The 25,300-nt window shown below is 41.6% G+C and overlaps 3 protein-coding genes across 5 annotated transcripts in view; 1 reads left to right on the forward strand and 2 right to left on the reverse strand.

The window, feature by feature from the left end:
- On the forward strand, window positions 1-3,127 carry LOC132866150 (inhibitor of growth protein 1-like). The gene is made up of 2 exons (XM_060898748.1): window positions 1-476; window positions 2,096-3,127. The coding sequence occupies exons 1-2, from the start codon at window positions 341-343 to the stop codon at window positions 2,806-2,808; spliced, it is 849 nt and encodes a 282-aa protein (XP_060754731.1). The 5' UTR covers window positions 1-340; the 3' UTR covers window positions 2,809-3,127.
- A 202-nt stretch (window positions 3,128-3,329) lies between these two features.
- LOC132866151 (ubiquitin-conjugating enzyme E2 A-like) lies at window positions 3,330-9,947 on the reverse strand. Of its 3 annotated transcripts, none has more exons than XM_060898749.1 (6): window positions 9,772-9,946; window positions 9,341-9,421; window positions 8,599-8,624; window positions 5,634-5,723; window positions 5,426-5,514; window positions 3,330-3,941 (listed from the first exon to the last, which is right to left on the reverse strand). In XM_060898749.1, the coding sequence occupies exons 1-6, from the start codon at window positions 9,813-9,815 to the stop codon at window positions 3,813-3,815; spliced, it is 459 nt and encodes a 152-aa protein (XP_060754732.1). In that variant the 5' UTR covers window positions 9,816-9,946; the 3' UTR covers window positions 3,330-3,812. The 3 variants fall into 3 exon arrangements, with proteins under 3 accessions (XP_060754732.1, XP_060754734.1, XP_060754733.1); XM_060898751.1 differs by lacking the exon at window positions 9,772-9,946 and adding an exon at window positions 9,554-9,765; XM_060898750.1 differs by lacking the exon at window positions 9,341-9,421 and having other exon boundaries at window positions 9,772-9,947.
- Window positions 9,948-14,829: 4,882 nt separating this feature from the next.
- Window positions 14,830-25,300, reverse strand: part of ankrd10a (ankyrin repeat domain 10a) — a 55,876-nt gene continuing 45,405 nt past the window's right edge. Inside the window, exons 4-6 of the mRNA XM_060898752.1 lie at window positions 22,271-22,506; window positions 22,097-22,183; window positions 14,830-15,491 (exon numbers count right to left, since the gene is read on the reverse strand). Coding sequence (XP_060754735.1) covers window positions 15,133-15,491; window positions 22,097-22,183; window positions 22,271-22,506 — 682 coding nt within the window. The 3' untranslated portion in view covers window positions 14,830-15,132. The remainder of the gene's footprint in view (window positions 15,492-22,096; window positions 22,184-22,270; window positions 22,507-25,300) is intronic.

Consider the following 25,300-nt stretch of genomic DNA (forward strand, 5'->3'; position numbering starts at 1 on the left):
AGCGCATGCGCATTAACAACCAGACTGTTCCCCCAAGTGTTTGAAACTACCCGGAGGATCTCCACGCTTGGATCAAGTAATGCGACACGGACATTTTCACTCCTGATTATTAGCCTGCCACTTAAATATTTCATATTGGGTTTTTTGTTCATTGCCCTGATTGTTTTTATCCTTTTCGAACTACATTTTTTTTTTTTTTTGCTTGAAGTTTCTCTTGGATGCTTATAGGGCGGTTTTGCAGTGTGTTGTTGTTCTCAGGATAATCAGTGTATAAATGCGGTTTATGTCGCCGTTTAATGGACTCATTCCGAGAATCTGAAGTAAACCGTGAGGAGATAAAATGTTAAATACAGCCAGCTGGGACCCACTGCAGGTTACTCACTATGTAGCTGAATATCTGGACTTGGTCGAATCGCTGCCGTTCGACCTACAAAGAAACGTGTCTCTGATGAGAGAGATCGACTCTAAATATCAAGGTAATGCGCTGTTTTTCACTCCATAATCCGCTTTTCAAGCTGTGAACGGACTGTTTGTTTGTGGTGTGAATAGGAGGAATCACGTTGTGTTTGAAGTGCTGAGTGAACACACACACAATAGGATTCATACAGGGATTTTTTTTCCCCTGCTCCATTAGAAGAAACACCAATATAATAAAATCTATCGACTCGCATTGATTTTTCTTGTGTATTCGGTGTTGATGTGAAAGGTGACCATCAGATCACGACTGCTGGAGGGTTCGTTTAGTCTGTACACTGTATTTCTATATCTCTCATATGATTTGGGGGAAATGGCGATTTACTACGTCTCGTGTGTGTGTATACTTTGTATACGGTTTGGTTGGACAGAATAGTCGCATTTGGTTGGAGAATTTGAAAAATTGTTTAGGAGCTGTGTGTTTATATATACAGTTATTCACTTGTAATCGAGGCTGTCATTGTGTTTATACTTGGCGAAACGAGCACGTTGCAACAGCCGGAGAAATGTGTGCCGGCTGTGTGTGTTTGTGTTTCTTTCCCCTTCTCTCTCTCTCTCTCTCTGTGTGTTTAGTCTTTTTGTGTACTATGTATGTGTGTACGGACAGAACCGAAAATCGTAATCACGTTTCTCGACTCCTGCTAGCAACGCTTTCTTCAACTTTTTCTTCGCCAAGGTGTATTTTCTACTATCGAATGAATTAATCCACATTCCCAGGGTTGTTTTTTTTTTTTTTTCTCCCCCCTTCCCTTCACCAAAGGACGTGCGTCAGCTCATTTGACATTACTGTTGTGTAGACACGGCGTTACGCTACAGATTTTATTTCCCCACACTACAAACTCCGCCCACCTCGGCTTATGATTGGGCAAACGCGTGTCGCTTTGCGCGTGTTTGTCTTGCATAAAACAGCAGTGATTGGTTCCAGGAATTGTCAGTAACTTGATTGCTCCGCCCATTCCGGATGCAGCAGGTCGAGTTCGAGAGCAGTGATTGGTTTTGTAACGTTCTAGAAGGCGGGTCTGTGGTTCAGTCGCTCTCTTGTGATTGGCTGTGTGTTAATATGCACGAGAGGTGGAGTCTAATTGTGTTTTTGTACCAAGTTCTTTGCTTAAAGTTCGAGCCTGTATTTAAAAAGGATTTATTATAGTTATTTAAGAAGAAGAAACAACCTTTATTTGTCACATGCACAATTCAAGCACAGTGAAATTCATCCTCTGCATTTAACCCATATGAAGCAGTGAAAAAATACACACACTCAGAGCAGTGGGCAGAGCACAGGGGGAGCAGTCAGGGGTTCGGTACCTTGCTCAAGGGCACTTCAGCCCAAGGCCGCCCCACGTCAACCTGACTGTGGGAGAAACCCACACAGACTCGGGGAGAACATGAAAACTCCACACAGAAAGGCCCTCACCGGCCACTGGGTTCGAACCCGGAACCTTCTTGCTGTGAGGCGACGGTGCTAACCACTACAGTTATTCTTGCTTAACATTTTTACTTATTGCAATAGTTGTGCCAGCGTGTAGTAATTATCTTTGTGATATCTTACTTTGCTAATATTTAAAAATCTCAATTTCAGTAATGAAATCTAACTTGGTGAATGTGTCATGCGTGTTTGTTGCAGAGATCCTCAAAGAACTAGATGAAGCATACCAGAAGCACAGGCAGGAGGAGGACCCTGTCCAGCGGCGTCGCCTTTTGCAGTGTATCCAGCGTGCACTGATACGCAGTCAGGAATTGGGAGATGAAAAGATCCAGCTTGCTGGACAGATGGTGGAGCTGGTGGAGAACCGTAGCCGGCAGGTGGATGCTTTCGCCGAGCTTCTAGAAGCCCAGCATGAGCCCCATGACGTGACCTCCGTGACGGCCGTCATCCCTGGCAAACGGCGTGAGGAGGAAAAACGTAGAGAAGAGACCCCTGGTTCGGTTGAAAGAATGGCAAGTGCCAGCAAGCGCTCAAGGCGGCAGAAAAACAACAGCAATGAGAACCGGGAGATGATTCATAATGACCGCGATGAAGTGGCCAGAGAGAAACGGGCCAAGGCTTCAAAGAAGAAGAAGAGATCCAAGGCAAAGCAGGAGAGGGAGACTTCACCAGCTGACCTGCCCATTGATCCCAATGAGCCCACGTACTGTCTCTGTGAGCAGGTCTCCTATGGGGAGATGATTGGCTGTGACAATGATGAATGTCCCATTGAGTGGTTCCATTTCTCCTGTGTTGGCCTCAACCATAAGCCCAAGGGCAAGTGGTACTGCCCAAAGTGCAGGGGTGATACAGAAAAAACCATGGACAAAGCCTTGGAGAAATCCAAAAAGGAGAGGGCATATAACAGGTAGCCACATACCTGCTGAACTGTTAACATTTCTATTTATTTTATATATTTGTTTAATGCTAGGAATAACTTGTCACCTCAATCTACATTTTAGAACTTGTTTACTACCAAACACCACTAAAAGGGCTTAAACTCCAACCTCCTGAGTTTAAGTTTTCAAAACATGACAGTGACGTTCTTGAAGTATTTGACCTTCATTTCTTTTGTTGTTACTTGAACAGAGGGTGACAGAAGTATTTTATGAAGGTGCTCACAGCATGTGGCTATTACGTGTTAAGTGTTTTAAGTGTCCTAATTGGTAATAAAAGATGTATGAAAGATGATTTAGCTCCTTTTGTGAGTTTCTACTCTGCATTTAGGACTGTAATAATAAGATATGACCGACTCAAAATGAAGGGGGAAACCTTAAGGTTCTATTACAGGTCCAGTCCCTTTTACTTACTAATAGGCATTCCTTTTTCTGTACGAGTTAAAAAAAAGTCAGCCACACACACCCATACTTAATCAGTCTACACAGACAAAACATGAACGTCAAAGTGTATTCTTACAATATGGTACATGAGAGGCAGGTTTACAACACATCATGGAATATAAAATCACACTTCCGGGCATGTAACAGCACACGATACAGCATAATTGTGTGATAGGTCAGTTCCAAACCAGGCACGGTCAAATGCAATGTCAGGCGAGTACCATGTCAGTCCATGGAATTTGACTTTTTTTTTTTTAAACAAGGCCCCTTGAATAGAACATTGTTTACTCCAGGTTCCCATGGCAAAAGGCCAGTGTATTTGGTTACATATTGGACAGTGAGGCCAGATGGTCAATAAGACAGCACAAGTCCTCCAAAGGAGGAGAATATGGGTAGAGTGGGATGAGGAAGCAGATTAAAGTGCATTTGAGCTCTATATTGGATGGAGCGAGTGACAAAGAAAAAGAGAGGACAGGTGGGTGGAACGAGATTCTTCACGATTCACTCAGTTAAACTATAACCACACAGTTCACAGGTCAACTGTCCCTCCAGCTCTGCTCAACGATGGCTGATACACGCTTCTCATACTCGCGCTTGTTCTCCTGGTAGAGCTGAGCTGCTTGGCTATTTGCTGGACTGTTGGGATTCGGTTCATCAAGCAAAGACTGTAAAGAGAAACAATCGGATCATGAAAAATGAGTCATTAGTTTTCAGTCATCCACATCGTTTTGAATGTCTAGCTAGCTGTTGGACTTTTGGTTTAATCTTCATGTTTGAGATGAACGACCACTTCTAACAAACAGATTAAGATATTTCAGAACTAAGAGGCTTAAAGATAATGTAGGTCAAATAGCCATCCCTAAACTTTAAGAAAAGATCAGATCCAGAATCCTTAGCAGGTCTTCAGCTAAACTCCTTAAGTTCTTGAGAACTTTTTTTAAGAAAAAGGTTAAGAGCCCTAACTAGCTCTCAACCCATATGGAAAAGATGTAGATAAAGCTTATAAAATTTGTATGTCCTTCGTCTGAAACTTGTATGTAAAGCATACAACAGTGAAACCAGATACAAGATCCTTAGTACATTTGAACAAAATGAAACTTGTATGATTTGCGTATGATTTACTCCACTTTCAGGAGTAAATCATATTCCTTATATGATGCACAATACATGAAACAAACTGAAGGTGATGGAAAGTTGTATATATTTTAAAGGAACAGTCCACCGTACTTCCATAACGAAATATGTTCTTTTCTGAATTGAGACGAGCTGCTCCGTACCTCTCCGAGCTTTGCGCGACCTCCCAGTCAGTCAGACGCAGTCAGATGCACTGTTACTCCTGTTAGCAATGTAGCTAGGCTCAGTATGGCCAATGGTATTTTTTGGGGGCTGTAGTTAGATGCGACCAAACTCTTCTGCATTTTTCCTGTTTACATAGGTTTATATGACCAGTGACATGAAACAAGTTCAGTTACACAAATTGAAACGTGGCAATTTTCTATGCTATGGAAAGTCCGCACTATAATGACAGGCGTACTAACACCTTCTGCGCGCTTCGACAGCGCACTGATACCGTGACTGGGAGGTCGCACAAAGCTCGGAGAGGTACGGATCAGCTCGTCTCAATTCAGAAAAGAACATATTTCATTATGGAAGTACGGTGGACTGTTCCTTTAAGTTTCTTCTATTTCTTTTCCATATGGGAAGTGGCACAACAGAAAAGCATTCACCCTATTGTGAGTTCTGGGTGGCAAGGATGGCATCACTCACTGTCAGCTGCCGTCAAATTCTTGAAGTGCATGCTAATCTTAACTTGCTAGTGGGTGCGAATAACCAAACTGACTAAATGGGATTTAACCCTTTGGTGACTGACCCCTTGAAAATGGTTCCTCCAGGAACGATGACGTTTCAGTTGTCAAGACAACGGAAAAACTAAAATACAAAAACAGAAAGATACGTCACAATGCTCTTGTGCACAAAACAAAATGCTCTTGTATTTTAGTTTTTCCGTTGTCTTGACAACTGAAATGTTTAAAAACGTTTAATGGTTCCTGGAGGAACCATTTTCAAGGGGTCAGTCACCAAAGGGTTAAAAAAAAAAATCACTTCTAAAGAATGACCTCAATCATTTTTTTTTTTTTTAAGTATTTACCTGGATTGAGGTGAGAATTGATGAAACGTCGTAAGTCGGACTCCAGCGATTTTGCAGAATATCGAGACATATGCTTCCATCTGCGTAAACTGAAATGACAGAAGCAGAGCGTGATTAGTAGTGCTTACGAAAGCTTGCTTTTTCTCTTTAAATGACAACCTAAAAACAAACTCCCTTCTAAAAGTGAGCAGCAAATTTGGGTTTTTACCATTAGGATGAAACATCTTGGAGGTGAATCGGACTGTAGGTGGTTTATTGGGATATTCCTCAGTGAATTCAACAGTCAACTTAAAAGTACCTATAAAAAAATAAAATAAATTTTTAACTGAGGCAGTGTTTAAAGGGGCCAGCTGACCCTTCCCAGAACCCAATTCATCGTTTTTTACATATGGACCACTGCGTTCTGAAAGCACTCGACCAACCAGTACTCCGCTAGTTCTCATGTGCACCGGCCTAGCTGAATACCAAGCCTTTACGAGAAAACAAACATCACTAATAAACAGCATACAATTTTGAACACAGCATGGCCGATATTTTCTCTTCTACGGTTGCGGCCCATGACAATGGAATAACCGGATGAAAACTGTTGAAAGAATTAAAAATGACTACTTTGACAAAATACCTTCAAATTTCACGTTACAATTTATGATCACTGGCTTAGAGTGTCGCCGCGTTGTTTTTCAAACGTAACACTGGAATATCGACGGCGTCGAAAATGGCGACTCACGGCTTGGCACAAAAGTTTCTGGGAAGGGTGAGGAACCACCTTTAAACATTCTCAGGTCGCCGACCCCCCCACAGGGGACTTTTAGGACTGTTAGTAAACACACATCTAAAGCTCCGCGAGTTTTTGTGCTAGAAACATTTAAGTAACACCACTAGAAACCTTGAATCTTCTAGTTTTCAAATATATATATTTAAAACAAACTATCTTTAGCACTTTGTAAAGAGAATAAAAACAAATCTTACGAATTTCAGTACTTCAGCCAGCAGCAGCCTCTTAACAACACACCCATCAGCTATTCACGTGTTAAGCGCATGGAACATCACTGTCGTCATTCGCTCATTGCGTAGCAAGGGGAGGTGAGAACACGCCCCATTTCACCGGTATAAACAAGTGCACATGTTCACTTGTTTCCATACCAACTGAGAAACTCTGAGGAACGGCCAATGTGATAGCTTTGGCTTTTAGGGCTTCTTTTCTTTGCAGTAACTTTCCAAGCAGAGAGGTGTGGGGCCAGGGAGGTACAGGGGCCAGGGTCTTTGACAAATGGACTACTGACAGTGACGGGGGGGGGGGGGGGGGGGATTACAGGTGAATTACACCCACCTCACCAATATTCATTTGAAAGGGCAAGTGGCTTTGGAGAAAACAAAGGTAGTCTGAAGTTTCTACAATTAGTATTGAAACTACAGAACATTTCTGAATGCTGTTCTTACTTTTATGTAGCCAACACCTATGTTTACAAGGTTCAGACTTCAAAAGTCTTGTGCAGATATATTTATAGTGTGTGGGTTTTTTTTTTTTACAAGGTTTGAAGACTCTGAAAATAGTTTTTTGTAAGGTTGTGTTTGTACTTAATTTAAATAAAAACATTTAATTACATTCACTTTACTCTCATTATTATTATTGCTGAGGGTGTCTAGAATATAACCGTGTGTGTCACTTTTGCATGGATGTTAAAAATGTCAAGGTTTATCAGACTGCCACAGAGTGTCCGACAGGCCCAGGACCTCAGAGTGTTATAAAGGTGTACGCTTATGCGTAACGTGCATATCACGGGTAAATTCAGGAGCAAGATCAATGTAATTCTCGTATTTTATATTAAACTTTGGTCAAATATCTGTAACATTCTGCATTCTCTGCAATTTTTTTTTTACCTTGCGCAATACCAGAAAAATTCAGTTGAAATCAAACCATTTGAGGCGAATTGGTCCGCCTCAGAAAAAACTTGGCATTTGAATTTCCCGGGAAACATTGATTTTCGTGACGTCGCGTGCGGGACGCCTCCCTCTGAATCCTATGTCAGCGCTGGTTTGTTTATGAGAAAACGACCTGGTGGTTTTCTGCAAATTTCTTCAATGTTATCGCGTAATTATTAAAATGGTTAACAGATGGATCGTAGGAGGGTGTAGCAACACCAATCTTGATGGGATTAGTACTCATCGTTTTCCAAAAAGAGCGGACAATGACAGAGAAATGGGAGCGCTTCGTGCGAGGCACCTGGAAAAATTGGCTACATGCTACTGTACAGAATACAGCATTAATTGCGGTGCTCATTTCACAAGGCCCGACGACTTTGAGAACTATTTGCAGTGGGAAATGGGCTTTGCGAGGCAACTTGATCTGAAAAAAGACAGTTCTATCTGTCAGAATGCCCAAAGCAACACCGTCTGCATCTGTGTCAGTGTCAACAAAGGAACCAGCCGTGTTCGTCTCCCCTGACAGAAGGCGAAGAGGCCCTTGAAGCCGAGGACCAAGCAGAGCCGAGAAAAAGACCAAGAAAATCAGCAATTCACAAGTTGACTGTCGCCAGGGTAACATTGCGCTCAGGTGACAATTCCATATTTCAATGCAAAATCGCTAGCTGCTAAACTTGGTCTACACAAGCTGTGCACTGAAACCGTACAAGCTCACGCTTCCGCAGGTGAAGTCACAATTCTGGCTCCAGAGTCCCTTGGGATTTTGTTAATTTTTTTCTGCTGTAGACAGATGGCCTTGTGCAAAATTACCCTTCTGAATGAGTGTATAAACAGACATACTTTCATATAAAAAAAAACACGAAATTGGTCCAGAATATGCACTTTAACGTTGAATACATCTGGAATATCTCATATCATCTCTAGCCGCTTTATCCGGTTCTACAGGGTCGCAGGCAAGCTGGAGCCTATCCCAGCTGACTACGGGTGAAAGGCGGGGTACACCCTGGACAAGTCGCCAGGTCATCACAGGGCTGACACATAGACACAGACAACCATTCACACTCACATTCACACCTACGGTCAATTTAGAGTCACCAGTTAACCTAACCTGCATGTCTTTGGACTGTGGGGGAAACCGGAGCACCCGGAGGAAACCCACGCAGACACGGGGAGAACATGCAAACTCCGCACAGAAAGGCCTAATAATAATAATAATAATAATAATAATAATAATAATGATGGATGCTTACCATCTTCAAAGGGTGTGCCCTCTGGTCTGGGGGGAAAAAAGAAAAGAAAAAGTAGTAAATAAACAATTTATTACAGTTTATTGAACCCTTACGAAAATTAACCATGGTTTTACCATGGTTTATAGTTATTCATGGGTAACCATGAAAACCATTGGTTCAACCATGATTTCACTATGGTAAATGTTAATGTATCTGGGCTGTTAATCGAGATCCTTCTCTACAGCACTGACTGTTGGACGAAAGCATGGTAATACTACAGTTAGTGCATCCTTTTAAAAACCATACTATCCCTTTTTAAACTAATTTCGTAGTTACTATGACCTATTACACATACAACTATGATGCTACCACAGCTACTGCAGTACTATGGATAAACCACAGTAATGCTATGGTTGGTTCATAGTACTTAGAATCACCATGAAATACCATAGTAGATCCATGGTTACTACCATGGATGAACCATAGTAATACTATGGTTGGTTCATAGTACTTAGAATCACCATGAGATACCATGGTAACTACATAAAAACCATGGTAGATTTTAGTAAGGGCGGCACTTGGAGAATGGAGAGAATGAGCAGACTCTGTAAGCTGACAAATGCACCTGACAAGGCCTGAGATCTATGGCTTAGCTCCTTTGGATCAAAGATGAGGTGTTGGAGAAGAGATTTAAAAACAGAAAGCCTGATGAGGTTCTCTCAGCGGCCTGCCTGCCTGCCTGCTAAACTGCCCATTTGCTTACCCAAATATAACCGCGTTCCACACCATGATATTATTCTCCGATGGGGCACCGCTGACACCGGCAGGGGGATCCTCTTGAAGTCTGATTTAATAACAAAACAAAGTGTTATTAGTGTTATTAGTGGTTACAGATCCGTGACATGACGCCATGATGCCACACTGAAGCGCTCACTCTTCAGTCGAAGAAAGGAGTGACGTTTGACGTCAAACTTACGTCGGACGTGAAGCAAAATAGTCTCAAAAACCGCTCAAAAACGTGTCACAAATAAGATATTACTCCTCTTAAGGGTTTATCTGATCCTACATTACGAACACGTAAACATTTGTATCCATAAAAAGAAATATTTCTATTCTAATCTAATCCAAACAAGCAAGGCAGCTAGCGTACGGTAAACACCACCAGCTTCCTTAATCATTTCTCTGCTGATTCACCTTTTAAAATCCCTCATGAGCCGTCTTCGGGCCGGAGTGGACATCCTTACAGGTAAACAACAGCTCGGCTCGAATTGTTATAACAAAAAAATATATATATATAATTTATTAATTTTATCTTAATACCAAACACCAGAGTCGGCCTCTGGCAGGCAGCTACTGTTTAGAAATCTGCTGTGAGGATTTCAACGCGGAATTACAGACCGTACCATGTCTGTACCGGGGGGGAGTGGTCACTCAGAGCGGCTTTATTTTACACCTAAAGTGAGCGAATGTTCATTTCTTAAATCGCATAAGGACACTTAGAAAAGTTTCTCGTACGCCGTCGTGGATAGGTATTTCTATCAAACTATTACAGAAAATCCAAACGCGGTTATATTTATAAGACTCCCCCTGGATAGATCCAATGGTCGTGTCCGGATATGTGGGCGGGGATTGAATGACGCAGTAAAGGTCGACGTGTGTGTCCGGACACTTGAGCTGGAGCTCGGAAATAGCATTCTAATCAAATTTCACTTCATCTTTTGTTTACTCGCAGGCTGTGAAACCTGTGGACGCGTCTTTCAGCGCTTCCTGCTTATTAAAACAACGAAGGATGTGACTGACAGGCGAAACTACCATTTAAGTTCGTTGGAATAAACATCAGCCTTCTTTCAGCTTTTGCTGGAGTAAAGTAATTCTCTTACCTGGACTCGAAAACAAGCACAACACAGTGTTATTCATCATTCAGAGTCATCACAGACTGCAAAGGGTTCAATATTAACCGATTTTCAGGATGCACTTGTACAGTGGTGCTTGAAAAGTTTGTGAACTCTTTAGAATGTTCTATATTTCTGACCTAAAACATCATCAGATTTCAACACGAGTCCTAAAAGTAGATAAAGAGAACCCAGTTAAACAAATGAGACAAAAAAAATCATACTTGGTCATTTATTAATTTATTGAGGAAAAGTATGTCAACCTCTAGGATTAACAGTTAATTAGAGTCAGGTGTTTTCAATCAATGGGATGACAATCAGGTGTGAGTGGGCACCCTGTTTTATTTAAAGAACAGGGATCTATCAAAGTCTGATCTTCACAACACATGTTTGTGGAAATGTATCATGGTACGAACAAAGGAGATTTCTGAGGACCTCAGAAAAATTGTTGATGCTCATCAGGCTGGAAAAGGTTACAAAACCATCTCTAAAGAGTTTGGACTCCACCAATCCACAGTCAGACAGATTGTGTACAAATGGAGGAAATTCAAGACCATTGTTACCCTCCTCAGGAGTGGTCGACCAACAAAGATCACTCCAAGAGCAAGGCGTGTAATAGTCAGTGAGGTCAGAAAGGACCCCAGGGTAACTTCTAAGCAACTGAAGGCCTCTCTTACATTGGCTAATGTTAATGTTCATGAGTCCACCATCAGGAGAACACTGAACAACAATGGTGTGCATGGCAGGGTTGCAAGGAGGAAGCCACTGCTCTCCAAAAAGAACATTGCTGCTCGTCTGCAGTTTGCTTAAGATCACGTGGACAAGCCAGAAGGCTATTGGAAAAATGTTTTGTGGATGGATGAGACCAAAATAGAACTTTTTGGTTTAAATGAGAAGCGTTATGTTGGGAGAAAGGAAAAGACTGCATTCCAGCATAAGAATCTTATCCCATCTGTGAAACATGGTGGTGGTAGCATCATGGTTTGGGCCTGTTTTGCTGCATCTGGGCCAGGACAGCTTGCCATCATTGATGGAACAATGAATTCTGAATTATACCAGCAAATTCTAAAGGAAAATGTCAGGACATCTGTCCATGAACTGAGTCTCAAGAGAAGGTGGGTCATGCAGCAAGACAACGAGCCTAAGCACACAAGTCGCTCTACCAAAGAATGGTTAAAGTTTTGAAATGGCCAAGTCAAAGTCCTGACCTTAATCCAATCAATGTTGTGGAAGGACCTGAAGCGAGCAGTTCATGTGAGGAAATCCACCAACATCCCAGAGTTGAAGCTGTTCTGTATGGAGGAACGGGCTAAAATTCCTCCAAGCCGGTGTGCAGAACTGATCAACAGTTACCGGAAACATTTAGTTGCAGTTATTCCTGCACAAGGGGGTCACACCAGATACTGAAAGCATTTGCCACTCACAAATATGTAATATTCCTCAATAAACAAATGACCAAGTATAATATTTTTGTCTCGTTTGTTTAACTGGGTTCTCTTTATCTACTTTTAGGACTTGTGTGAAAATCTGATGGTTTTAGGTCCTATTTATGCAGAAATATAGAAAATTCTAAACAAACTTTCAAGCACCACTGTAAGTAGATACCCAAACTATAAATAATAAAAGTAATACAAAAAAACCCCCACAACTTATAACACTGTTATGGTAACAAAAAGGACATATCACCAGGCTAAAAAACTAGAATAAATTTACAAGAAGAAAACATGACTAGTGAACATTAACACAAACCACAATGTTAGCTAATAGTAAACAAAAGTGTTTCTCTCCTGGTATGATATCTGACTCTTAATTCTTTCATTCTTCAAGGTGCAATAGTCAATCATTGAAATTTCTTACTCATACAAATGTGTAAAAATATGTAGTTCATGGCAAATATTTTAAGCCATGGTTCTTGCCCAAGTTTATTACATGGCTGAAATAAAACCCCAGTTTGAAAACCTGCCTTCCGCTCCAGAATTTGGATTGGCTTCCTGTCAGTCATTCTTTAGACATCCCCTCATGTCCACATAATTCATTGTGAGAATTCTGTATGTTTAGAGTTCTTAGGGCTCACTCATACTCCCTTTACATACAAATATAATAAGTGAATGATTTGAAATGTCTATTTCAAATGATATAACCTCACTTCCCACTTACAGTACATTCATGCATCCTTTAAGTTGGCATAGATGTTCAGCAATACAGCCACTAGGGGGCAGCTTAGAGTCAAAGACAACAAACAACATGGCGACGAAGAAACGGCGTCTAAATACTGTACAGTACTATGCAAAAGTCTTAGCACCCCCTTTTTTCATACAAACTTTGTTATAGATTTCCATTTCATGATTTCTACATTATCAAGTCAGTACAAAAACATTTTAGAGTCCAAACGTTCGTTTTTCAGCACAAAATTAAATGTTGGAGAGAAAAAGTGTTTGTATCTGCAGAGGCGATTCTAGAGTCTGTTGTGGCCCCAAGCAAAAATTTCCAGGGGGCCCTTCTGACCAGTGTTCATCACCAATATGTTATAAATAATCTGACACCAATGAAAAATGTATGAAACCAAAGATATTTAAATTCCAAATGTGAAAATACAATGGTAAAGAACAAAAACAAAATAAATAAGCCCTCGGGCCCTGACTCTCGGGGGGCCCCTGGGCCAGGGGGCCCCAAGTAGTTGCCTGCCTTGCTTGTTCACAAGCTGCACGTCTGTGTATCTGAGCAGCATATGACATAAGAGAGCACTTTTCAGATTAAAAAAGAAAACATAATGAAGGCTGCTGGGTTTTGGTGCAAAATTAAGAAGTGACAAAGTGTCCAGAAGAACTGTGGCTGGTTCTGGAAGATGCTCAGTAAAACCTACAGCTCATTTCCTTAGCAAACTGCACTCATTGTACCTGAGCCTTTTTTTTTTTAAAGCAAAGGGTCGTTTCACACCAAATATTGACTTTGCTTCATGTACTGTGGCTTACTGCTGTTTAGTGTTTTTTAAAATGTTAAAAAAAATAATGAAATGGAATGTTTCAAGCCATTTTCAGTCTACAGCATTTCTCTACATGTGCCAAAGACTTTTGCACAGTACTGTAGATGTTTGAAATCTCATACTAAATTGCAGAACCTCTCCTCAAAAAGTTTTACCATTTTAATAAGTTTATTAGTCATGTCTAGCTTGAGGGCGGCACGGTGGTGTAGTGGTTAGCGCTGTCGCCTCACAGCAAGAGGGTCCTGGGTTTGAGCCCAGCGGCCGGCGAGGGCCTTTCTGTGCGGAGTTTGCATGTTCTCCCCGTGTCCGCGTGGGTTTCCTCCGGGTGCTCCGGTTTCCCCCACAGTCCAAAGACATGCAGGTTAGGTTAACTGGTGACTCTAAATTGACCGTAGGTGTGAATGTGAATGGTTGTTTGTCTCTGTGTGTCAGCCCTGCAATAACCTGGTGACTTGTCCAGGGTGTACCCCGCCTCTCGCTCATATTCAGCTGGGATAGGCTCCAGCTTGCGTGCGACCCTGTAGAACATGTTACACAGCTACAGAGGATGGATGAATGGATGTCTAGCTTGAACTATTGGTTTACACTTCCCCCATTTCTGGTAATAGTACCCTACTTTGTCCACATCCATAAGCTTTCAGAAAATGTACACAAATACAAATGGAGAGTATGGACAGAAGGCTACGTCCATATCCATATTTAACGCTGAGCTAAAAAAAAAAAAAATTTTTAAAAAGAGCCTTTAGTTGGCCTTCAAGCAGTTAAATGTCTCAGTGCACTTGAAAGAGATGTTATGACATTCCTTGCTAATGTTAACTCCGGTTGAACCAACATTTTTCTGAAGGCAGAGGTTTGTGTACATGGATGGGAATGGAGACAGACTCAAGGAGCTTAAAATCAAATCATTCTAATTTTATTTTATTCAACTCCACCTGTTAACCGATAGACAATTTTCACAAACCTTATCTAATACACAGAATTAAAAGGCAGATTGAGTAGAACCCACCAAACATTAAACTGCATTGAAAAGTCAAGATGGGGAGACAAATGAGAGGAACATATTCTATCAAATTCTTTTACATATCACGACACAAAAGATGGAAGGAATGTCAAATGTCCATTTTCTCAAAACAAATACTTTTGTAGTGAAAATCAGTTTTACATAACCTATTCAACTCAACTTCTCATGGAAACTCGGAACAAGAAACAAATTGTTCCATACATTTAATAATGCTAGTGCCAAACTACTTATGGGGAAAAATATTGGAACAAACCCCCACAAAGAAACAGAAGAGTAATAAAATCCTACAAAGGCTATTTCAATAAGTCCTCAAACTCCTATGGTAAGAAAGTGGGGGGGGGGGGGGGGGGGGGGGGGGGGGGAGATAGGAAAACTGAATGCACCAGTTAACACATCATCCACTGTTGCTCTACTTAATCATCAGTTAAACTTTTATTCCAACATACAGTGAAATAAAGATTTCACAAAAAGTCAGATACAAAAACAAATACCCCTTTGGTACAAAGGCTTTTTCCCTAACAAAAAAAAAAAAACATCCCCCCCTTTACTGTGGGCTTTTTAAGGTGCAAGAGCAAAGTCAGGGTAAACTGGTTAAGGTTTAAGGCGGCTGGGTGGCTCTTTACGCCCACTTTTATACAAACACACTGGCTCTAATCCCTTCATGAGCCATGAAACAGCTGCATAGTATTTAACACCTCTTGGTTGTAGTACTGCTCAAGCTTCACAGTTGTAATATGCTCGTGATGGCTTCCAGCATCCTCCAGGTCTTCGGCCGTGTCTCCAAAGCCGTGGTAGTGGCCGTAGTGCAGATGATCGCCGATGTCCGATGAGAACATGGCCCACAAGGGCCTGTGAGACATGTAGCTGCTGGGGCTGCCATTGAGGTGCAGTGAGCCGCACATGTTGCTGTCCAGCTCGGTCGCATCAAGCTGGCGTGGGTAGCAATGGCCATTTGTGTCAAAACTCTTCTGTTGTTTCTGGCCATTGCTTAAGCCTGTGGCTATTTCTATGGTGTCATCTGTCATTCAAAACAAAACATGGGGTCAGAGAGAGCTAGGCGGGGGAACGGGTGAAGATGAAGCAGCACAGCAGGGGAGTTTTGTGGAGCACCAAGTCAAACATCAATGATTTTGTGTGCTTATACTTCATACCATTCAAGGAGTTAAATGTTTTTGTTTCACAAATTCCGTATTCATCCATCTGAACGGTTAAATTATTACAAAAGGTGAAACAACCCAACGACGTAACCTACAGTGGCAATGACCAAAACAGGCACTTTGGATTGACCAACAAAAAAAAATGTTTGCTAATTCCCCAAAGTTGAACAATGTACTTACTTTGGAACAGTAAGTGTGATATTAAAAAGGTATGAAAGAAATAAAATCTAATACTGCATGTCTAACAATCATAACTGAGAAGCTTTCACAATCCTAAACTAAATGCATATGCACAAAACTGACCTCAGTATAATAAGGTTCGATCTGGTATTTCGGTCAAATGTAATTTCTAAAATATGTTTCAAACCTCACAGAGAGCCTTATAAAACCGGGTCTAGCCAATAATCAGCCAGGATCATTTTTAATAGGAGTGTAAGTCTCGGGCTTTTACATGATGCATAATAGCTTTAATTCTCAAGTCATGTTCAAATCATACAGCCTTCTGCTGCACGACACCCCCCTCGTCAGCCGCCAACCAGGGATGATCGCAGTTTCAGTGGCTAAGGTGGTACCGCCATCCCTGATGCCACCAGCAGCTTAACACCACCGGGGGTGGGGGTGGGTTTCTAAGATGGTTAAGTAGTTTACTAGGTTATCATTGATCTCTTGATTATTCGTGATCTGTTGCATTCCTCTTACGGGCTTTTGCCCATATCCAACTAGACCCCTGTTCCGCTGCTGCCTGCAGACGTTTCTTCGCTAGTTTAAGTTTACGGCTACCAAGGCCGAAGTAAGACAAGAACGTTATCATAGAACGACCCACGAAACCACAACAGCCGACCTCTACAGGCCACTCTGAACATCTCCAGCTATTCTCGATACAGGTGACTCGAAGATCCTCGTATCTCGCTTTCTTACGTTCGAATGCTTCCTCCATATTTTCTTCCCATGGAACAGTTCAACAAGTACTATGCTCCTTGCAGAGTCTGACCATATCGTCAAATCTGGTCTTTCATTAGTGATAGCAATATGGACCGGAAACTGTAAAGCTTTCTCAAGATCAACTGCAACTTTGCCAATCGGCAGCTCCTTATAAAAGCCTCATCTGCTTAGTAGCCTTCATCTCACTGGGATGCTCACCTGCTTTACAAAAGATGTTCAAATCATACAGCCTTCTGCTGCACGACACCCCCCTCGTCAGCCGCCAACCCGGGATGGTCATAGTTTCGGTGGCTAAGGCGGTACCGCCATCCCTGGCGCCACCAGCAGCTTAACACCACTGGGGGGGGTCGTGATCTGTTGCATTCCTCTAACGGGCTTTTGCCCATATCCAGCTAGACCCCTGTTCCGCTGCTGCCTGCAACACTTAATATTTGACAATGCCACCGAATCTTCTACGACACAAGATTCGATTTAGTAACCACTAATATGTGATCAACTTTGTTAATGATGTAGAGAAGGACTATTAAATCATCTCGCTCGCCTATTTTTATGCACTGCCTAAAAGTGGAGCTCCCAGTGAGTGTGAAATGCATTAATAAATAAATCCACGTTATTATTTTTTTTAAGTGCTGGATAAAAACCCATCTCTCTTATGCAGGGTTCTAACTCGACCAAAATATCAGCGTAGTGGCACCAGTCATAACAGCCAAGGGGTTCAGGGCCCGTCTTAGGCCCCTGAAAGCTCACGGGTTCTATATACTCGGAGATGCATTCTAGCGCATTTCCTGGCACTTGCAGGCCTCCCTGAAAGTCACTCTTTTTTGGTAATGAGTTGCTGTGATTGTTTTTGATTGAAGACTTATTATAATTAATATTCAACTTTATTTTTTTCACGGTCCGGTTTCCATCAAATCCTGCGCTCTGATTGGCTGGCGAGCGGGCCTGTATCCTACGATACGGACCCTGGATACAGACCTCTGGCGACTCGCTCGTTCACAACAATAACATACATAGTAGCAATTTTTGTCAACATTTATCTTTTTTATAAAGAGTTATAAGATTTTTATCAAAAAACTTATACATTTTTGCCAGCATTTCTCAGGAGAATAGCATTAATTTTACAGCATGGATAGGGATAACGACAGTGTTCACAGCGAAAGCGAGTTTTACTACCCTGAGGAAGAGGAAATAAAAGAAAACATTTCAGGAGAAAGCTAAAACCTGTAACTTGCTAACGCTGAGCAAAAACATGGCTGAATCCTGAATGACTCAATTTTGTATAAATAGGGGGCTACATAGGCGGCAAAATGTAGTTTTTTTCCTGCCATGGAAGTGCACTTGTATACCGAGGAGGAAGCAATTTGCATTACAGCCGTGAATGAGGATTCAAAATGGCGGCTCGCCTCGGCTCGGCTTTCCCTTTCGGCGCTCTCGTTTTCTGTTAGAATTTGGTAAAGAAAAAAATTAATATATTATTTACCAGCTTAAGGTCGGTCCGTATGGTGAAATACCGTGACCTCGGCCTTGAATACTGACCTCGGCACAGAGGGCCTTGATCAGTACTTTCAAGACCTCAGTCACGGTATTTCACGATACGGACCTCCCAGCTGGTAAATAACACATACATATATTAGTGACATTTATGGAATAAGAATTTAAAAAGATTTAGAAAAATTGTTCACCAAGTGTCAGCTTTATTTTCAGCTTCAGCCATTCAATTACAATACATGACTATCCAGATCTAACTCGTGTCATACCTTCCCCGACTGACCATTAACTCAGATGGTTTCAATGTTGCGCCATTAAAAATAAATAAATAAATAAATAAATAATCGCTGGGGACCGGCATGTATTACGTCCATGGTGCGTAAGCACCTCTTAACACGGATGGCACTTTACTGCGAACACAGCATAAAGGCCAATTTATGCTGACAACCCAGTCCTCGCAGATAGCGTCGCAGACAGTGTCTGCGTAGCCCCCCCACCTTCGCAGACGCTCTGCGCACACCTCCCAAAAATTGTGACCACCGCAGAAGCCTCGCAGACAGCGCCGCAGACAAGAGGGCTCTGATTGGTCCACTCTACATCCGCTGTACACGCACTTCCGCTTCCCTACTTTCCCGGTTTGGTTTGTTTTCACGACCGGCATTTTTAAAAACACGAGCGAAGATGGAGCAGCATGAAGAGCGGTTGATCGAGGAAGTACGTACATCTATACGACTCCAGTTCTAGTCATTATAAGTAACCGGAGGATAAACACTCCACTAACCACACCCACCAACTACTCCTAGCGATTTCGCGCCCCCTTGCGTTGTGCCGGTGAATAACATCGCGCACGCCTATTATCTCCGCTCAACAATAAATTACAACTGTCTGCGAAAAGCTATCTGCGAAAGCCTTGTCGCACGAGCATACAGAGGCCTTTAGGAAGGAGGTTAACTGGACGAGCATGATCAGTGACGATCTCCACACGGAACTACTCAGGTAGCTGTGCACTGGGTGCTTACTTAGACGGGGAGTGGAGTATGTCCGAATGGAGAACATTCGCATGGCGGCACGCCGTCGCCACTACATGGGGAGAACATGAGAAAATTAAAAAAACACTTTTTCAAGATTGACAAGTCTTATTAGTGTAGCAGCAACTTTTACAGGCGTTTCGCCAGTATTGGGGACGTAGTGGTAAAGAAACACTGCGTTTCAGCCCGATATGATGAAAAGGCCTAGTTAGAACCCGGCTTATAAAGATAGAAAATTTCGTTATCTGGTGGTCAAGTGTTTAAGATATGTTGCCTTGTACTTACAATTAGGTATCTTGTGGTGGTACACGTTCGTCATTCGTACGTACGCACGTTGTACGATCAAGCCATCAAAAACCAGGTCGATGCATTACCATATACTCTTAAATATGGAGCTCCAATCCGCGTGACTGCTAGGAATCGATGTGAATGGCCAATCAAGACAAAGTGTCAGACCAGAGGAGAAACTGTAGCGATATGATCATGAAGCATGTACAACAGGACTGGTCTTAGTTAACTGTTTTCACAGCATGTTAAAGTTTTCAGTGCAGCAGAAAGCTAATATTTCATCCAACATCAGATGGTGAGCTAGCAGAAGTTCAAAGCTGACGTTCTAACATATTTAATATAAAAGTTTTCTACTGAAATTAAAGGGGAACTGAAGGCAAATTTATCGTCAAAATTCTATTTCTCATTTTATTAAATATCGGAACGCATTTTTGAGAGCTATTTTGTCGCTGCTATAGCAAGTTGAGTGTTTGAAATATGCTATGTAATATATCAGTCCATATGTTAAAGCAATGGCCATAAACGAGATTCGCTGAGACCTGTGCGAGACGGAAGTAAAACGTACAGCGGAAATCAAAGTGACCAACATCTGCCAACATTGTCAAAAGACGCATGCGCCCTCTTTCGAATGCTGATGTAATCAAGCCGGAAGTTTTCCGTGTCCGAAATCGCTCCCTACTCACTACATAGTGCGGACGCCATTTTATAGTGCTGTCCGAAACCTTAGTGAGGATTATGTGGGAAATGTGCTCAGTATAATATGTATTTATCACAAAAATACATGCATGTATTTATTATTTTGAAAACCACCAGCCGCCTGATCTGGCACGTTTTAATTGTATGACAGTAACGACGTAAATACTAGCGTGGCGGACTCGTCCTTATCCTGTCGTCTTTCCAACTCTTCTCTACTCCACGTTGGTTCAAAGTCGTGTGGAATAATCTCCATGTCACGTACGTGACGGAGGCGGATGTATGTGCAGAAGTATACAGTTTAATAAAGTGCAGAATATATATTCAGTGAGACAATATATACACAGGCAAACAATCCAAAATGACAGGCTCGATCACAAACGAGAATACAGGCAAAAGGGCCGGTCGAGGCGCAAACAGTACATCAAAGACTAAGCGAGGACAAGAACGAGAAACAGGCACAAGGATCGTGAAACAGGAAATCAAGACAACGGGTAGAAAGGCTCGGTAATGCGTACGTGCATATCGTAATACTTCGCGATGTAAATGCATCAGCACAGTCCTTAAATAGGCAAACACACAGTTCCTTAATTGAGCTCAGGTGCGCCTTGTTCACGGCGTGCGTGCTGGAGTCCACTCGGCGCGCTTTCAGGTGCACGCGCCACAGTGCGCAGGACTGACACTCCATCACTGATGAAGCTGGCAAATCTTGAAATTAATCTAAATTGGAATGATATGGCGATCTGGCCGCTGTGTAAACAGTTTTCAAAATGGCGGCGCTGACACTTCATGTTTGAAGTCTCGCACAAGTCTCGTGAAGATCACGCGGATAAGCGACGCCTGCTGTGGACCAAACGATCTAAATTCAACATGGCTAAAAACCGAAAAGGCTGATAAGTGTAATATAATATGCCAATACGAGTCACGATACAAGGTTAATAAAACTGAAAAAGTAACTGAATAACACGTTAATTAAGAAATAAAACAAGTTTAAAAATGACTTCAGTTCGCAAATCAATTAACAGAAGGTTATGCACGTAACCATGGTCTATGACTAAATTGGGGGGGGGGGGGGGGGGGATCTGTTTGGCCATAGTCTGGTTAACACCAGACCATATCACAAGTGAAATATGGTCTGGAATCCGCCTATTGAATTTCTTGTAGGGGAGGTGTGGTTTACGATTGGCAACGGCCGTTTATTGGACGTTGCGAATGTCTATCATTTGGCGTATACGTAGCCCATGGCCAATCATGGCAGTTGTACCCGGTGACGTAGTTAGAGCGACGAAGAGGCGAAGAAAGACTGTAACGCCAAACGCTGTTCTTTTTTTAAAACAAACTTTCGCTCTAAACTATTCAGAACAGTGTCTAAAGCTTGATCGAAAGTTTGGTTCGTATCGCTCGCCGCCATGTTAAATGTGATCCGTAAACAGTCCCAAATAAACTACAAGCTTCCGTTTGTCGAGTAGTACGCGTCACCGTCTTTCCACCCATCCCCACTCTCTGATTGGCTCCCTAACTCAGGCGAGCCTTTAGACCATAGTTTCCATGCTGTCTTTTCAGATCGGAACGATTGTGCAAAGCAGCATGGGATTTCCCAGGCTAGTTTGGCCGGTGATCAGAAATCCAATTTGAAAAATTCAGAGTTCTGAGAGTTTAGCTGTCTAAACTTTAGATGATCCATTTTAAAATACGGAGCATCAGAAAGCATCTTATAATACTAAGGTCATTCAATTTTAAGCATGGTGAAATATGAATACTAGAAATGTAGATAATAAATGTGAAATAATATTATATATAAATAATTGATTATTATTTTTAAAAACACACACAAATCTGGATATTGGGAAAATCTATAGTAACCTACAGGGGATATTTCATAACAGATTACAGGTAGGCATAAGAGTTTGTACAATGCCAAGGAGCAGGCTCCGCTATGTGTGCGGTGGGAGAACGACTGTCCATTGCAAAACTGTCCGCATGTTGCTCACTGTCAGTAGGTAAAGGTGGAAAAGGTCCAGTCGCACCTGATTGGTTGTCTGGGGCAGATTCTACATGCATACTTTCAATATCCTCCTCCACTGGACTGACTGTCTTCACAGGAAAACCCACATCTGAAGGAGAGATGTTCAGAAATGAGGTAAATACACATTCGCTTCCCATTTTCAAGAACCTTCAGAAGACCAACACTTCAAACTTACCGTCAAATTTTGCTTTCTTGACGTGATTCGGCTCTGAACAATCATGAAGCCTCTTCCTATTGGTTATCCCATTAAAAAGACTCCGCCCTTGGATGTGGGTGAGGTCAGTTCCATTATGGCCAAACCCATTTACGTGCTCGAGTCGATTCTCTGCATTGGAGAGGAGCCGAGCACAGTTGTGGAAGCCTTGTGCACGGGCCAGGTCGGCCGCAGTCAACCCGTTTGTGTTCCTTAATCTGCACAGCGAAGAAAGATGATCAGTACGACCATCTACAGTGATGAACAACAATGTCTAAGCAACAGGGAAAAATCATTTCAATCATTATAAGCAAAGAGATGCCTATACTGTCCCTATTACTATGGCTTTTATCTTTAAATTTGGGATTTTCAATGAACACACACTGCAAAAGGATAGTATATGATACTGATCATCTGTACTTACAAACTATTTTATTTTTTTTTTAAATCAGAACATGATTTATTTTCAATGTCCTCATTTCAGGCACGCTGTAACCAACACACTGGGTGTGATCAATACAAACTATATTTGGATACAGACTTGAAGTTCAACCAATTTCAAATATTGTTACGATGTTTTCTTTGACATGCTATTCATTCTAATAACACACACACACACACACACACACACACACACACACACACACACACACACACACACACACTCTCAAGGGGAAACAGTTCAAACAGTATACACACGTATGTCCATATACACAAATCCATCTGCAGTGTGTAACTTACAAAAATAAAGAACTCACTGATGAACCAACCCATTTAAAAAGGTCATTAAAATAATAATAATAATAATAATAATAATAATAATAACAATAATAATTACAATAATTACAATCGTAACAGAGAAAATGTAAAGAAGCTAGCAATCTAGTATGAAAAATATTTAGGCTAATAATCTAAGTGCACTGAATGTCATGGATTCGTTTAAAACGAAGAAATAAACATCTGCCGTAAAAAGAATAAGAAGCAATTGTTTCTAAGAAAAATTTAAAAAGCCACAATATTAAAACGTTCTGATCCAACAACAAGATTACTCTACTTATAAATGATTAGAGTGTAGTTAACAGTTAAGAGACCTAAGAAAAAACAAAAACTCAAGTCAAGTTAATTCGTGATGTAATTTTTACTACCAATTAGACATACTGGCATTCTGGGAGATTATTCCTCAAAATTAAATTTTTCCATGATCGAAAATCACTTGCTTCGTTTTGCTAAAAATTATTTCCGATTATGGTTTAACTGCACTAAGAAACTACATTTAAATTATTAAACAGAATGGTTTTATGATTTATCTGAAAAAAGGCCGCAACAATGAAGCTTCACAAGACCGTTTGAAATGGTGGGTTCATCCATGAACTTGTTTCTCCTCGACTGTCCCTTAACCACTACTTCATCCATGTACATAAAACAATTCATTTGGGACAAATCCTGAGCACAAAAAGAAGACAAAGTTAAACAGTTTTGACACAAAAAGAGACAACATGACTTGCTTGCCTTTATAAAATTCCTACCTACAATCCCCAAGCTTAATTAGAAATTGTAAATGCTTCCAAGTGCATCAGTTTCATTTGAATCTGCTGAGAAACAGAAATGAACAGATTAAACGCATTTTTAAACAATGCCAGACAATGGATCAAGATGGTATAAAGGAAAAGCAAATGGAACGGATTACGTCATCGTCACCACTGTATTCAGAATAAAAACGAAACCACGTTACAAATGCTGTGTAGGTGTTAATACTGAATATAAACAGCACCAACATGCATCGGTGTTTGAAATGAACCTATAGAGCTTTACAGATCAAACTAATACACCGATACTGTATTAAAAATTTGCGTTGTACATTTATTACCTCTTCCAAAGAGGTTATGTTTTCAGTGCAGTTGGTTGGTTTGTTTATCTATAGACCCTTCCCATGTGACGTCACGACAAACGCGGCTGCCATTTTGGACATGAACTACCAGTAGTCTACCACAGCCAACAACGAGGAACGACGGCGAAGCATCGAAAGGAATACAGCCATCAAAGAAAGTTTTTACTTTCAGCAAGACTTCCATCATGCCATTATATTGTTGTGCACCTGGATGTAGTAACCATCAACACACAAGGCAAGATTTATCATTTTATCGGATCCCGACGGATGCTGACCGACAGAGAAGATGGATGGTCTCTAAAATATTGGCAAAATGATGTTTATTGACATAGCAATCGTGTGTAACGGGAAGCATTTGCATATCCGAAGTGTTGTGTTTACATCAAAGATAAAATAAACCGATATGACAACGACTGCTGCTGCCAGGTTGGGGACACAAACTAGTAGAAAGGAAGTGTACCAACACACTTCCTTTGTGGTCGATTCTGCTTTAAGGTAAGATGCATTTAATTATTCGTCTGCTGTGGGTTTGGAATCGGTAGCCTGACCGATTCGTTCATGTTTGTGGTGCCGTTTGTTTGTTGACGCGTGTTGAAATGGAAGATTGGTTGTTGACATGATTTCCAGTGATGCTTTGGTGCTGCTGTGGATCAGATGTGTTGAGTAGCCTGACTGTTTTTTTTTTTTCTTGCGTGTGGTATCATTGTTGACACGAGGTTGTTTTTTGAACATGCCAATGCGGACACGATTTCCCCTGATGAGTTATGACTTCAGACGCGATGCGTGTGGAGGTGTGGAGTCCGCGTGATGTGCGTAAGATAGGCTTCTCATGTGTTTGGAGATCCGCGCTCTGAGACAAGCGCAAGCACCCCCCCCCCCAAGGGAAAAAAAGGGACCCCTGAAAATATCGGCATAGTTCGAACACTGGGTTGGAGAAAGTAATGGCAAATAGCGAGTGCACAAACCATAGAAGGTAAACTGTACACAGCGCCAGGGCAGTGTGATGGTATGTCTACTTTTAGATTGTGTTAGCTTATCAATGAACACACTCGTCACTCGACGAGTTTCACGTCTTTACGACGGATACTTAAATGTGTGTTAGGTATTATTGTTGCAGTCTAAGC

Source organism: Neoarius graeffei, chromosome 18, assembly GCF_027579695.1.
Source record: "Neoarius graeffei isolate fNeoGra1 chromosome 18, fNeoGra1.pri, whole genome shotgun sequence".
Lineage (NCBI taxonomy): Eukaryota > Metazoa > Chordata > Actinopteri > Siluriformes > Ariidae > Neoarius > Neoarius graeffei.